The sequence below is a fragment of the Diabrotica undecimpunctata genome, chromosome 6 (genome assembly GCF_040954645.1).
Source record: "Diabrotica undecimpunctata isolate CICGRU chromosome 6, icDiaUnde3, whole genome shotgun sequence".
In the NCBI taxonomy this organism is placed as follows: domain Eukaryota; kingdom Metazoa; phylum Arthropoda; class Insecta; order Coleoptera; family Chrysomelidae; genus Diabrotica; species Diabrotica undecimpunctata.
This window is the reverse complement of record NC_092808.1, coordinates 149,683,529-149,700,670: the sequence shown is the minus strand read 5'-3', so window position 1 is coordinate 149,700,670 and position 17,142 is coordinate 149,683,529. Positions and strand designations below refer to the sequence as shown.

Genomic DNA, 17,142 nt, shown 5'->3' with positions numbered 1-17,142 from the left:
CCAATCTCAATTTTGTCTTGTCCTATCACAGTAGAGATAAATTTGTTCGAGTGGTACAGAGTTTGAGTTCCAGTGAAGTCTTGTTTCTACCCCCAGAATTTTTGTGTAAAACCCCAGTGCAATCCAGGTAACTGTTTTGTGTTCAAATTTAAAGTAAAGATAGACATTTTTTTAATAACGATAATTTGCTTTCAAAACAAAAAGAATTGTAATAATTAATATTGTACTATCTAATCATATTTGACATTAGTTTGCTTTGTTTCTTTTTTTTAAAGAATGTTAACCTCCATGCAGTAACAATTTTTTGTAAGTTTCGTAGCATATTTTACTTGTAAACAGAGTTTGTAAACGAATAGGACATATGTAAGTTTTTATTTATTTTTTTTTTTGGTATAAATCATTGTAACTATTTATATCGTAAGTATTTTTGTATTGTCCATTTTTGGAACTGTTTGTGGTTACAACTAGTTGTTGTAATCGTTATGATTTGTCACCTCGAAGCGGCGTCCTTATTTTAAATAGCTAGAGGTCATTCCTGTTGTTTTTTTTTGTCCATTTGTTCCAGGAGATTCATGTAAGATCTTCGTTTCATTTTTGTAGTTGCCCCAATCCAGCCCCCTTGCCATTTAACTTATCCACGACCCAGCTCTCCAAATAAACTCTCAGTGCCGTTCGCACAATTTCGTTTATTTTGCTCGCTCTATCTCCACTCCAGTAACTTTTGTCCCCAATTTTCAACCCCCCATAGTAATACCCTATGTAATAGGCAAAATATTTCGTTACAATATATATATATATATATATATATATATATATATATATATACTAATAAGGTTCCAATAATTTTCAAAAATCGAATAGAAAATATTAAGACAAAAATCAAATCACCGACCAACAGAAATCGCAAACACCCTGTATATTATACTGTTTAGCATTAGTTTTAGAAAGTGGTTTTTTTCGGAAAGTGAATTTTATACGTTCAAAGACATTCCCAGAAAATAAGAAGACAATATATTGGTTTTTCTTAAAGCACTGCTGTGACTACAAATACCTAGGTATCACTATTTCACAAGATGGAACATTAGACAAAGCCATAAGAGAGAGAAATACGTCAGGGAGAAAAGCCATCACAATGTTAAACACCATTTTATGGGACCAATCCATCAGCAAAGAAAATAAAAAGAGGATATATGAGACTATAGTAAAAAGTATTACTTTATACAGCTGTGAGGTATGGCCACTGAAAGAAAGAACATTGTCAACGCTGAAAGCGACGGAAATGGATTTTTGGAGAAGAGCCGCAGGAAGATCTAGAAGAGAAAGGATTACCAACGAACGCATTAGAGAAATAATGGGAATCAAACGAACAATCACAGATGACCTAACAACAAAACAACTTATCTGGTTCGGACACTTACAAAGAATGGACGAACAACGAATGCCAAAAGAAATACTAAAGTGGCAACCAGAAGGAAAGAGAAAACGAGGTAGACCGAGAAAAAGTTGGAGCGAAGGAATAAATAAAGAACTGAGAGAGAGGGCCATAGAAGAAGATCTATGGAACAACCGGTCTAAGTGGCGATTGGAAGTCGGAAAACGGCGGAGAACGTTATAAACCGACAAGTAGTAGTAGTATATTGGTTTTTCTAACGGTTTAGTTTTAAATAGACATTTTTGTAAACAGTTCTACCTTAAACTTTCTATTGTATGGATTACCAAGAATTATACAATAGGGTAGGTTTGTAAATAGTTTTTTTTTAATATAACATTTGCTTTGTAAGTCATAATTGTGCTGTTATTTTATTTTCCTATTGTCTATTCTTTTTTTTTCCTCAAAGGCAACTAGAAAAAAATACTTTAAAGCCACGTTTTATTTTTAATAAGTAAAAGAGCCCTGAGATATCATATTAATTTGTTAAAAAAAAATAAATATTATAAACATACAGTTTGAGCAAATCACAACCACACATATTGACCAGTCGGTGACGAACTGAATCCTTGTCACACCCCTCTCTGCTACGAATCATGGCTAAAGAATATTCGCGACTGAATAGATATCCGTAGTGTGGTTTTTAACTTGCACAGGATCGACAAAAATCAAAGAGTGCCAACGTCTGAGAAACTGGACGAAGTTTCCATGATAAAGAAGAAAAAAGAAGTTCCCCTGATGGTACAAATAATCTTTGGGATAATATTAGATTTGGAATCAGCAGGTAGCACGAATAACTAAGCAGATAGCGGTAACTATTTTAATATTTTCCAGACACAGGCATGAAAAAATTTGATATATAAAACAATTGTATTGCATTGCATTTATAACCTATGTATTAGTGGTATGGGGGCCAAGGTACAGCAAAAAGTGCTATCTTGCAATTCAGCAGGGTAAAAACACGTCTTTGTCTTGTAACTATAGGGCTAGAGGAAACAAACCCAACAGCAGCTATGAAGTAGTGATGATTTTTTAAAATGGGATGAACGGTATTCTGTGAAAGAATATTCTACGAGTAGAACGAAATTTATGAACCCCTTTAACTTGTACTCATTTGTTACCACTACCTAATATACTTAGTTTCATTTAGTAATATATTGTTTTAGCCCCAAAAGTTTCGACATATATACATTTTGCTTTCTTTTTCCAGTATGAATCTACAGCAGTTATCAGCAACCGATCATCTCAGATGTCTCCTGCACCACCTCCCGGTGCATCACAGGAGCCATTAAGCCATGCAACGATGACGAATCCTCAAAGCACGTGGTGTAGCAGCGTGGAACCGCCACAATGAACAGCCCTTCGAAAGGTAAACCCGAAGCAGTGCTAAAACACAAACGAATCGGGCGCGATATAAGACGGCTATCCCGCCGCGAGAAACGACGCCGCACGCGAGACGTAACTGGCGTCTCGGCGCTTATGTACGCCGCACAACAGGGAGACGTCAACGTCGTAAGGAAGCTTATCGGGGTTGAGGTTAGTATGTCAATGTGGTTAGAGTGTTTGTATGGATGTTTTGGTTGATGTTTTGTTGAAAGTGGTGCAGACAACGGCATGATTTTTTAATATCCGTTTCGAAATGTTAGGTCAGTCAAACAAGCTGTTAAGGAGGTTGGACTGGTTTTAATGGTAAATATTTTATTTACATATGTTGATTTTTTAAGAAAATTATATGAAATTGTATAAAACAAATTGTATTTGTTTTGAATTTATGTTTTAGATAATATTAAACAAATAATTTGTTACATTTAAAATGTTGATATTATTTTATTTATTTATTTGACTTTACTAGATTGGAGGTTGTTTTTAAAGTTAGTAAAAATCATTTTTAAATAAAATGAAAATAAAATTTCAAATAAAAAAAAATTAATAATAAATTTTAATAGTTAAAATATTTTTATAGACTCAGTTATTTTAAATTCAGTTTTTTTTAATTAATTAGATGGTTTTGGTAAAGACCAATTAGCCAGACGATTTTTTCTCTAACTATAATAATTAAAAAAAAAAATAAACAAAAAAAGGAAAAAAACTTTACAGAAATTTAAAGAAAACTCATCCTTCTTCACAATAACAATGCTTAAAGTATTAGTAGTGTAAAAGTTAAGTGTGAGCAGTGTATGTTTTTTTTAACTTTTATTTTCTATTTTTTTTTATGTTTTTTTGTGTAATTTTTTTTTTATTTTTTCTATTTTTTTTATAATTTTTTCGTCGCCCACTTACAAAATCTAACTAGTTGCAGAATTGCTAACAAAGGGGTGGTTAGTAATTTACAATTTCATTTTGCACCTTTTGGCGTGATTATACAGTGTGTAAAAGCCAAATGGAATAAATTCATTATTTAGGTTACTGTACATATTTATAAAAAATCCCGAAACACGTCAAATTTAAATTATAACTTGACATTCTTTAACGTAAAAACGCAACCCCTACCTTCAACCCCCTTAGAATGACAGGTACAACCCCCAATTTTTAAAATAGGAAGTATAGGCTTGTGATATATCGTTTGAAAGGTCTTTTCATTTTCCATTCAAAAATGTTGTCGCTTTCAAGTTTATTAAGATTAATTAAGATAAAATAAATTAAAATCATGTGGTTACCGAAATTCGCTACAATACAATAGTGCCAAATAATTGTTGCCATTCAAGTTGCCCTCAATGAAAAAGGGAACAATGATATTGTTTCCTACAATCCATGCCCAAAGATTAACCTTTTGAGGGTATTGAGTGTGTTCTTCTCTCATCCAGTGAGGATTTTCCGTGCCCCAGTAGCGGCAATTTTGCCGATTAGCATGACCGTTAAGTGAAAAAGTACACTCATCAGAAAACATAACGTCTTCTAACTGGATAATATTGTTATCCAACATGTCCATCATTTGCTCACAAAAAAAAGTTCTCCTATCAAAATCGTCTTCCATGAGCTCCTGAGTAGGTATCATCTTATAGGGATGCAATTTATTTTCTTTTAATATGTTTAGTATCGATGTATGGCTAGCATTGAATGTAGTGGATGCCTGTCTACTCGATGTATGTGGATTTTCCTGAAACTCAAGCAACACATCTAATTTGAGTTCATCACTCAGTGCATTGTCAGCTGCTTTTTTTATCTGCCTTACATGACCAAACTCGCGAAACTGCTTCTCTATTTTACTTATTGTTTCTTGGGATATAGGCGGTAAATTAGGAAATTTCTCATGAAATAGGCGAGTTACTTCCTGTTGTGTTCGGGTGTTATCTCCGTAACCAACCATTTGTAAAACTGTTATTTTATGCCTTTTCGTTAATCTAACCATTTTTCAGAATTGAATTGAACGAACTTTTTACTTAAATTAAAATACTGACAACTTAAATAAAATAACTTACTAATGCGTGTTAAAATAACGTTGCCACGGAAATTCTTTAACGTTTTTTAATGGTTACCATCTAAAAACCACATTGCTATGGTTTTTGTTCACTTTCTCATTATCAAGACCTAAACGGGAAATAAGTTTTGAGTATATTTTAGCGAATTTCGGTAACCACATGATTTTAATTTATTTTATCTTAATTAATCTTAATAAACTTGAAAGCGACAACATTTTTGAATGGAGAATGAAAAGACCTTTCAAACGATATATCACAAGCCTATACTTCCTATTTTAAAAATTGGGGGTTGTACCTGTCATTCTAAGGGGGTTAAAGGTAGGGGTTGCATTTTCACGTTAAAGAATGTCAAGTTATAATTTAAATTTGACGTGTTTCGGGTTTTTTTATAAATATGTACAGTAACCTAAATAATGAATTTATTCCATTTGGCTTTTACACACTGTATAAGCAGTACAATATATTAATATTCTTATTGAAAATTATACAATTTAAATTTATGGGTAAGCAAATTTTGTTATTAACAACTTCAATATAAAATTGCATTGCATGACTTGCTCTTATTCTGTTTAAGGTAATAATAAAGTTCCTGTTGTTTTGGTTGTGGAACCATCTTATTATTGGGATTTGGACTTGACATGATTTATAATTTAATCCTATTTGTTTGCTGTCTTAGCAAAGTCATAGTTCTTGCAATTTAGTCCTAAGTTGAACTTTAAGTGTGGAATTCAAATCTGTATATGGAATACACTGGTTAATAGAATCTCTGTGTAAGTCTGAGGCGGATTTTGCAAACTTATCAGCAATTTCGTTTCCTTGTATACCCGAATGCCCTTTGATTCAAACTATTAGCACCTCCCGTTGCGAACTAAGTATTTCGTGATTGGTCTGTAGTATTTCTACTTCTAGATGACTTAAGTTCTTGGCCGCGCTTATATTTTTTAGTCTCTCTATGACACCTCTACAATCCGTAAATATGACACTTTTTGTTCTGAATCTGAAGAGGTGGAAAAATTATAAAGAGAAATAGATAGACTAAGAAGAAACTGAGGAAACATAGACATCGAGAGCCATGAAACACATAGCAACACACGAAAACCAAATAAAAGCAAAAAGAATTGAAGGATTAGAAGCAGAAATAAGTAAGAAATTGATGTAGAAATAATAAGAAAGTGAATAGGAGAAGAAGAAAACAAATATTTGTTATAAATAATGAGAGAAGCATGAAGAATAAATAAAGAGAAGAAGTTGTGTATGAAAACTATAGAGATATATATCTATTATCAGCGATGTTGAAGCTTTAAACGAGAATGATAATCAGAAGGTTCCAAACAAAGATAAAAGAAAAACTAGAAGACGAGCAAACATTCAAAGTATTTAGAGACAAAAGATAATCATAAGCATACTACGATTAAGCATACTAAGAATTTTAAAAATACCTTAGACAGACAAAATAACAAATAGCAAAAATAGGATACCACCTGGTCAATTACTAGTTAACCAACAACTTATAACACAAATCACCAACTTTTGTTATCTGGGTGCAAACTTAAATGAACAGTGGGACCAATCGACGGAAATTAAGATAAGGATCGAGAAGGCAAGATCAGCTTTCGTCAAAATGAAAAAAATCTTTAACAGCCACGATATAAAATTGGAAATAAAAGTTCGTTTACTAAAATGCTACGCATTCTCCGTTCTTTTATATGGCGTGGAGTAATGGACCTTAACTGAAGCATCACTGAAGAGACTCGAAGCATTTGAAATGTGGTGCATGTTGAGGATTTCTTGGATAGACAGAGTTACCAACGAAGAAGTACTACATGGAATGGGTAAAGAGCGCGAACTAGTCATAACCATAAAATGTCGCAAACTAGAATACCTGGGCCATATAATGCGTAATGAACAACGATACAACCTACTTCGGACCATACTTCAAGGTAAAGTGCATGGGAAAAGAGGTCCAGGACGAAGAAGAATATCCTGGCTGCATAACCTGCGAAAATGGTTTAACTTAACCACTACCGGACTTTTCAGGGCAGCAGTCAACAAAGTCAGAATAGCCATGTTAGTGTCCAACATCCGTAACGGATAGGCACCATAAGAAGAAGTAGTTCTTCGAAGAATGAAGAAAGAACGGGAGCTGTTGATCACCATTAAGAGAAGAAAGTTGGAATATCTTGGTCATGTGATGAGAGGGAAAAAGTACCGATTGCTCCAGTTAATTATCCAAGGAAAGATTCAGGGCAAACGAAGCGTGGGGAGACGACGTATATCTTGGCTGCGCAATTTAAGAGACTGGTTCCAGTGCACATCTAACCAATTATTTAGAGCAACAGCGTCAAAGATACGAATAGCAATGATGATTGCCAAACTCCGTAGTGGAGAGGTCACTTGAAGAAGAGAAGATACTACGATAATCTACGAAAACTATTACAGGTGATTAGAAGCACTTATAGCAGAGTGGTGGGTAGAGTAAAAACGGGAGAGAGCAAATCACGATAAGTAAGGAAATAAAAAAGAGGACAAAAAGGTAAAAGAAAACAAAATTGCACGTGGAATCACAGCACCAACACTTCTATATGCAAACGAGAAATGGGTTTTAAAAAAGACAAGAGCCATACATGCTGCAAACATGAAACAACTGAGAAAAGTAGTTGGGAAGACGAAGCTAGATAGGAAAAATACGTAAATATTAGAAATCACTAAAAATAGAAACCGGTAGAGAAAAAATACAAAAAACGAAAGAATGATGAATTTGAACAGACACATAACTAGAACGGAGAAGAATAAAGTAAAGAAAGTGAAGGAGGCCAAAAGATACGAAAGAAGAAAAATGATTAAGCACTAAAAACATAAATCCTAGAAATTGAGATTAGGGAGAAAAACGTCGCAATAGACGAAGGAAATAACACAAGAAGGGATTGCGTGGAAAAAATGGGTAAAATGTGGATAGGCACCAGCAACATTCGATGCTCTTTTAATGCATAACGAAGGCAAGAAGAAGAACTACTATATGTAATGGAAATGTAGTAGTTAATATACTAATGCCACAAAAATAGTTTCCGAACCATTTCCATTTTCATCTCTATGATGCAGTTTCCTGTATCAAAAATTATAATATAATTCCTAATATTGTCGTAGTTATTCACAGGTGTTTAATTTTTTATCGGTTTCTAAATCCGTCAAGTTTGCTTTTATGCAAAATAAATACTTCCCGTTGGTGCTGAAACGTACTAGACAGTGTCAAGGTATCTTGTATCGTCGTTAAAATACTAAAAAAGTGAGTCGATGAACTTTCATTCCATTCATCTGATCAAAAAGCTTGTTTGCATGCTAATACGAAGGTATCCCCTGTGCTGGATCTCCGCCCTTTTAGTTTGGGAGCAAGGTTAGTGATGAGTTTTGTGGTTTTGCTAAGTTCACATATATGTACACTGTGTCCGTAAAGTATGGAACAAATTCTTTTTTAGCTAAATAGAGCATTTTAAGAAATAATCCTGAAACATGTCGATTTTTGATTTTAATTTACCGTATTTTAAAATAATATTCTAATATACAGGGTGAATTATTTTCGAGTAATGACGTCACCGTCATTTTTTTTTTAAATGGAACACCCCATTTTGTTTCAATTTTCGGATTACTCTAGCTGAGCTGATTCCAAAAATGTATCACATGTTGATTCAAATTGGTACAGGGTGAACAAAAATACAATAGTTTTGTGTGTGTTCATAAAGTAACGCGTTAGTTAAATTAACAATATTATCAAAAATTCTTATTGTCTAGCGGACAGAATATGATGAAATACATGACTTTATAAATGTTCGAACTACAGCCCTTGCTGTATTTGACAGTAACCCAAACGTTGTACAAATTCTTGTTGAACCTTGTTTATTATGTCTTGAGAAATATTGTTTATTGCTGTCCGAATTCTCTTTTGTAATTCTTGAATATTTGCTGGTTTCGTTTGATACACAACATTCTTCAGATGGCCCCACATAAAATAATCCAAAGAATTGAAATCTGGTGACCTCGCTGGCCATTCAGTAGGTCCACGTCTACCAATCCACCTGTTCGAAAAAATTTCATCTAAGTACCTTCTAACATCTACAGCATAATGTGGAGGTGCACCATCCTGTTGAAACCATAAACTTTCATCAAAACCTCCAGGATTACGTCTGCTGGGAAACAAATTACGTAAAGTAGGTACGAGGTACCCCCTTAAAAACTCAAGGTACGTTGCCCTGTTTAAATTACCTTCGAAAAAGTAGGGTGCAATGATTCGATTTCTTACAATTGCAGCCCATACATTTACCTTTTGCGAGTATTGTGTATGATGCTCACGCATCCAATGGGGGTTTTCTTTTGCCCAGTATCTACAATTCTGACGGTTAACCTCGCCACTTAACGTGAAAGTGGCCTCATCAGAAAAAATTATGTTTTGTATCAAGAGAGGGTCTCGGTGGTAGTTATCCATCATTGTTTCGCAAAATTGCAGTCTTCTATCGGAATCATCTTCGTTTAATTCCTGCACAAGTTTGATTTTATAAGGATGTAATTTTTCAAGCTTTAATAGTTTGTGTACCGTTGTTTTGCTAACACCGATATCGCGACTAACTTTACGCACAGAAGTGTGTGCATCTTCTTCAAAACTAAGTAAAACATCTAATGCTGTATCAGTATTTGGAGAGGAACGACATTTCCGTGCATTTTTAACCGTACCAGTTCCTCGAAATTTCTTTTCAATCTTACTGACTGTTGAACTCGTTATAGGTCTTTCTAGATATTTATCATTAAACAAATTGCACACTTCCATCTGAGTTCACGATCTGTCTCCATACCCAGTCATCATAAGTATTTCAATTCTTTGCTTTACACTTAACTCCATTTTTAATTTAATGAGTTAAGAGAGCTAAGGAAATCTCTTATGATCAGGGCTTGTGTGAAGATAAGCTCGTTTTACGGGCTTACCCGAGAAAATGCGGTAAAAGTTTCACATACTGTTTTTACTACATACTGGAGGTAGACGTGAAAGAACATTGTTTTCTGAGAAAACGATTGATGCCTTGACTCTGTCTTCGGACTTAATGCATCAGTGTAGATTTTATGATGGTCAGGGTACTTTTCTAAGAGAGCTTCGAACTTAAGCCGAACCAGGGAATTGTATGTACTGGATTTATCGAAATAGGTCAGAGAGATGTATTACAGATTGGTGAATCGATCAGCCAAAGCTCGTTGTATTTAATATCCGAGGAGGAAACATCAGGAAAATTATTGTTTAGATTTTGAAGTAAGGATTTATTTCTTTCGTGATATGCCCTTTTAGTACAGCGAATATTCTATTGCAAATATTAATTTGTTTACATATTAGTTTGTAAAAGTGTTTTGATATATTGGTTTTAAAATATTACAAGCGACCGGGGCTGCATGTGATAGAGCGAGAAACATGTGGCGGTGATGTAGTTGGGTGACTTCTTCAGCTCCTAAAATGCTGTGAAAGTTGCTGAAGTTGGAAAAGCCTCCGTGACTAATCTAAGACTTTTATTATGAATAATATCTATTGATTTGAGAAGATATTGATTAGTAGTGGAATAGGCGATTGCTCTTAATCTAGCTTAGAACATATTAAGTAGAAGAAGTAGACTGGATTGGTCTGAGCCCCAGTTTTTGTCACAGAAAGATCTTAATACAGTTAATCTTTTATTACAGGAAAGAATAAGTTGTGAGATGTGATCTTTCCATGTTACCTTTGAATCGAAGATTAAATTCAAGAATTTGTGATGATCTCTAAAGTCCAGCTGTTTCTCATACATTCTCATGGTTAAGGGTTGTGGCAAGGAGATTAAAGAGAATACAACTCCTACTGATTTTTCTATTGGAAATTGAAAACCTAGTGAAAAGAATTGAGGACATTAAGGAGATATTTTAACTGTAATAGATACTTCTAAGTCTTTAGAATATAATTGGGCTTGTAAGGGTGCTTGAATGTTTTTGATTATATTATTTATTTCTACTAAAAATAGTCTTGGATTTTAGATGAAGACAATGCAGTGACAAGAGCTTAATCAATCTCACTTTCCAAGTCTAAAATGTTGTTTGTAGTTGACCGATCTTTTATAAAGCCATTTTGCTCGGGTGATTAAGAAATTGGAATTTTCCAAAACTCATTAGAGCCTGGATTTAATATTTTCTAGTAATTTGCATCCTGTCGATGTCAGAGATATATGTCGGTATGATTCTGGGCCATGTTTAGGTTTGTCAATTTTTAGGTCACCAAAATGGTGGTGAAGCCAGATTTTGTTAAATGTGTTTAAGAGATACGTTGAACCAGGAATATTTTTCAGAAATGCTGAAGGAATATCGTCAGGTCCAGGACTAAAATTCTTCAAGTTAAGAAAAGATGAGTTTATCTCTTGAAGAGACATAGAATGCTTTAAGGAATTATTTTGAACTTCAAACGGATGAATGGGGTTTTATCCGGCAAATTCTCTGGCTTTAGGAAAATTGGCGGTATACTGTTGATTAAATGAGGTCTTTGATAGATCCTCCCAAAAATGTTTGCAATATCACTGCTCGATATTATGAGATTATTATTTTCTTTTAAACCTATGAAATTGTGTGAAGTATGTAAACCAGATATCTTTCTAACTTTACTTTATTTTCGGATATTTTATACTTTCTGTATCGGTTTGAGGCTTGTTTATTTCCACGGATCGCTGTAGCACAACTGAACAACTTTCATTCCACCATGGAAATAATACAGGAAATAATCTTTTTTTATGTACATATTATTAAAAAATAAAAATAAAAAAAAACTAATGGTAGCTGGGCAAGAAACAATATACAAAAGGGCAACAGGATTGCTGACCACCTAGAAAATACTTTTCAACCAAATGAAGAACAAGAAATAATTAACTGGGAGCTCCCTGATCAAGATGAAATGGAGATTAGCCCTGTAACTCCAAAAGAAGTATATTTGGAAATAAAAGAAAATATAAATCCAAAAAAAGCTCCTGGATTTGATCTAATTACTGGAGAAGTGTTAAGGCAAATTCCAAGGAAAGTTATAATAAAATCAACACATTTTATAAACGCTTCCTTTAGGCTGAGGTACGTACCAAAGATATGGAAGGTAGCAGAAATTATAATGACACTAAAACCAGGAAAACCTGCACAAGAAGCTTCTTCATATAGGTCTATTTCACTGTTACCTGTCATGTCTAAATTATACGAAAAATTACGCTTGAAGAGACTAAAACCGATTATAGAGAAAACAAATCTAATTCCTAATCATCCGTGTGGGTTAAGAGCAAGCCACTGAACGATAGATCAGGTACATAGAATAACAGATATAGTAGAAAAAGCTCTAGAAGAAGGAAAAGTCTGTTCCGCACTTTTTCTCGATATAGCGCAGGCTTTTGACAAAGTGTGGCATGACGGATTATATCATAAAATGAGATGCTACTTACCAAAACAATATTCTGAACTACTAGAATCATATATATCTGACAGATACTTTCGAGTTAAATATGAGGAAGCATATTCAGAATTAAGAGAAGTTAAAGCTGGAGTTCCACAAAGAAGTGTCCTGGGGCCAGTGCTATACATGCTCTATACCAGCGATATTCCATCATTAGAACCTACACAATTGCGACATTTGCAGACGCCACATGCATTCTAACAGTCGGACAGTACCACAAGGATGCAGCAACCATACTACAGAACTCTGTTGAACAAATTAACATGGCGTATCAAATTGAATGAAACAAAATTTGTTCATATCAATTTTACCAACAAAAGAGAACAACATATCCCAATTAGTATAAATAGAAACCAAATACCTTATGCAAATACGGCAAAATATTTGGGTATGACATTAGATTCCAAGCTACGTTGGAAAGCTCATATTAAGAAAAAAAAAGAGGAATTAGAAATTAAGTTCAGAAAGATGTACCGGTTGATGGGGAAAAAATCCATTTGGTATACTAATAACAAATTGGTATTGTTTAAGCAAGTCCTTAAACCGATATGGACATATGGGATACAGCTATAGGGCTGTACAAAAGAAAGTAACATCCAAATTATACAACGATATCAGAATAAATTATTAAGGAACATCGTTAACGCTCAATGGTACTTCAGAAACTGTGATCTTCATCGAGACCCCCAGATGGATACGGTTATTCAGACAATAAGTAAGTTTGCCGAGAGTCATGAACAAAGGCTCTGCAACCACGTGAATATGGAGGCCATCAAACTCCTAGACAACGCCAACCAGATAAGAAGACTTAAGAGAACGAAGTTTTTTGTAATATTTTGTATATAGAACTAAGTTGCTTATTGATCATAGTGAATGATCAGATAGCAATAATCATAAGATTCCTGTTGGAGTTCCATTAAATAAAAAAAAATTACTTAATGGTGGCCAAAATAAATATAATTATATGAATTTTTTTAAATATAGCATTTTCTTAAACATATTTATATACTCTTAATTTGTAAAAATTTCATAAGTACCACAAAAATAAAGGTTTAAAAGCGATATCATTATCGAATTTAATATATAACGAAAAATATTTAAGCTAACGTTACCCCAAGCTCTTGTTAGCTTCCAAACTATTTTCCCTTTTGTTTACTCCCTGTCCTATGGTTGAATGCACCTTAATGATTCGGTATTTGGTATTGTCATAGCAACTTTTAAAGTTTGGGTTGATTTACCAAGAGATACGATTTTGCTGATAGTCTTGTTACGGCCGCGTTCGCTGATGTGAATTTTAATGATCAATTCTGCAAAAGTTTGCCTGGATGTGATTTTTAAATCGAATTGTGTGTCTTAAAATCTTTGTAGTTTAAATGTTAATATAAATGTGCATTTCTGAGTGGTATGTATTGAAAATAAGTAAATTTTATATTGAACTAAGGGTTAGATTGCATCTGTGATTTTAATTCTGTTTATTAAATTGTATATGTTTCTGTTATTGAGTGGAATTCCCATCTCGTAATATTTTTTCTTCCAGTTTATAGCAAAGAGCAACGAAAGATCAAAACAAAGTAGAATTGGTCTGGCCATGTACCAAGAATGAATAATGGCAGGTAGACAAATAACATATTGGAATGGCGAACCAAAACTAATATTTAAACGCTGTACAGGTGATTTGAACAAAATAAGAATAAACCGAATCCAAATAATTCAGAACATGAACGATAACAATTTCAAAATAGGTTTTTATAGATATAGATTTTTTTTAATAGGTAATTTAAATTGATGTCATTTATTTCTGTGAAATAAAAAAAATATCTGTGAGATTATACAGACTAAATATTATTTATGGGTTTTAAAAGAATTCGACCAATCCGAGCGTTAAGTGATCACTTCGCATCAACTTTTCAAATGAATGATCCAAGATTCGAGTCATCCATCCGACTGTGACTGAACATTCATCCAGGCTGACGATTTACATGTAAAAATCAACGGAATAGGTATTAGCCGATACGCAGCCAAACCTACATTTCTCTCCGTACGCATTTAAATGGTAGGTACGGCAGTTCTGAATCTGCCGATGCCGATGCTTCATTTTAATTGACCGCAAAGTTTCAAGTGCCTTGCGAACGCGGGTGTAGGAAACTGACTAGCTTTCCTGGTATTGTATCGATCGATTCATTTTGTATTGATTTGTTTTGATTTTCAAAGTAATACTGTGATAAGTTATCGCTGTCGTAAATAGTTAAAGGGTTTTTGATATATAAGTTTTTTCTTTTATAAAATTAAAGTGTAAGCAAATTCACGTAAATCAACCTAAAAAATGCAAGCTATGGGAGCAACTAAAAGTACTGATAAATCTGATATTGTGAATTATATTTTGCAAAATGAGTTTTTAGCTATTCTATTTCATACGAAGAACAAATTAATATTAAAAATAAGGGTTAATACAAAACAAAAACAAAGAAAGATGTATAATAAACACAGATTCTCTAAGTTCATTATCCGCACTGACTCAATTGTACTGTGACAACCCCCTTCTACTTCTTATTAAAAAAAGAACTTAAAAACATTTCAAATAACAACATCCAAGTTCACTTTTTATGGATGCCTTCTAATGTCGGAATTGAAAGTCAGATTAAATTAATTTATTTGGAAAACAAAATATCTATGTTTCATCAGATAATGCCCAACGTGAAAATGCTATTAAACATAACGAAATTGTAAAAAATAATCACGCAATTTTAAGTCGAAACTAAATATTGTAATTTTTTAAGTTGTCAGGAATTATCATTTAGGGAACACGATGAATCGGAGCATTAGTTAAATCAAGGTAATTATAGAGAACTAATAAAAATGTTTAAGAAATACGATTTGGAATTTTCTAATTTACTTTCTGATTGGAAGACATTTAGCGGCGTATCTAAAACAATCCAGAATGAATTAACAGAATCAATTAACATTTTGAATAACGTTATTGAATCTGAGATTTAGGAAACCATTTGCTTACCGCTAGAAGTCGATGCAACTATTGATATATCATGTAATTCACAATAATTATCAATTGTTGTTCGATACGTGTTACGTGCTAATATTTATAAGAGGTTTTTAGGTTTTAGAGACGTGAGTAAAAGCAATAAGGTAGAATATATTTTTGGTATTTTAAAGGACACATTAAATTTTTTTGATATCAAAAATAAATTCGTAGGGCAAACTTAGTTATAACGGCTCTACGGTGATGTCTGGTGAATTGAAGGGTCTCCAGGCAAACGTTAACACTATTGCACTACAAGCTTTATTTAGTCACTGTCATGCACATAGAATGAATTAAGTTTTGCAGGATATGTGTAAAAAAAATTAAAGAATGTGTTTTTGACAGTTTCAGCGGATTTGCTTCATTTTTCTCAAGCTCGCCTAAACAGATAAATGTTTTAGAACAATTAGTTTCGAAAAAAATGCCAACAGTTTGTCAGACGCGATGGAATTTTAAATCGCGATGTGAAAATATTTGGACAAGAAAATAGTTACGGAGTATGAGTTTTTAAATGGCAAGATAAAAGATCGGTTCTCATGATAAGCAGTGTACCTCAGCACGGGACGAATTAGACAAACTAAAGCAAAAATCGGTAATATATTATAACAAAGCCAAAAAGGGTGTTGATATTTCGGACCAGATGTCTTCCTATTATACTTGTCTTCGGAAGTCCATCAAGAGGTATAAGAAGGCTATGTTCGAAGTTATTCTTGGAACCTGTGTGATAAACTCATGGGTAATTTACAACAGAAATAAACAAAAAAAGATAGACATGCTAAAATTCAGGGAAGAAATAATAGATAAACTTCTAGACTGCGAAGACAATGAAACAGAAGCAGAGGATCATCAGGATGTAGATGATCAAAGAAAGGGCAAGAAAAAAATAACTCATAAACTGAAGAGAGTCGAGGGAAACTTTACAAAAAATCGCAAAAGATGCACTGTCTGCTATGATAAGATTCAACGAGAAAAGGGGACTAAAGAAGCCAGACTTAAAACTAAACGAATAATTACTGACTGTTACAGCTGTCCAGATGCACCGCCAATGTGTTTGGATTGTTTTAACCAAAAACACGCATAATTCGCTGACAGTGTCTTTACTTTTGAAAATTATTTTAGTTATGTTTTAGCTGATTTTATGTTGAATTTTGAAGCTAGTTTTAAGAATAATAATAATATTTTTATTTGTTTTTTTACGACATACATTGATTGCACAGATTAAATTTTAAAAAAAAATTGTAGTTTGCGTTGCATCCCCCAAATTTGTAACAATCACGAAACGAACGTAGGGTCGTTTAAACACAACCTTTAGGTACAGCCGTAGACCACTATCTATTTAATTCACACAACCGTTGAGTTTGTATGATACATACATTGATTGCATAGATTAAATTTCAAAAAAAATGTAGTTTGCGCTGCATCCCCCAAATTTGTAACAATCTCGAAACGAACGTAGGGTCGTTTATACAAAACCTTTAGGTACAGCCGTAGACCACTATCTATTTCCTTCACACAACCGTTGAGTTTGTATGATACATACATTGATTGCATAGATTAAATTTAAAAAAAAATGTAGTTTGCGCTGCATCCCCCAAATTTGTAACAATCTCGAAACGAACGTAGGGTCGTTTATACACAACCTTTAGGTACAGCCGTAGACCACTATCTATTTCCTTCACACAGCCGTTGAGTTTGTATGATACAATATATCGTCACTATGCCATGTACCATATACGGTACATGCCGTCTGTTGGCGATGGCCGGCATGTACCGTATACGG

The 17,142-nt window shown here is 33.6% G+C and overlaps 1 protein-coding gene across 2 annotated transcripts in view; it reads left to right on the top strand.

The window, feature by feature from the left end:
- The window catches only part of LOC140444086 (uncharacterized), a 76,327-nt gene that overhangs the window by 19,130 nt on the left and 40,055 nt on the right, over positions 1-17,142 (top strand). Inside the window, exon 2 of one of the 2 annotated variants that reach the window (XM_072535732.1) lies at positions 2,640-2,965. In XM_072535732.1, the coding sequence (XP_072391833.1) occupies positions 2,780-2,965 (186 nt within the window). In that variant the 5' untranslated portion in view covers positions 2,640-2,779. Of the gene's footprint in view, positions 1-2,639; positions 2,966-13,619; positions 13,731-17,142 lie in introns of those variants that run through there. The other variant, XM_072535733.1, reaches the window with a different exon arrangement.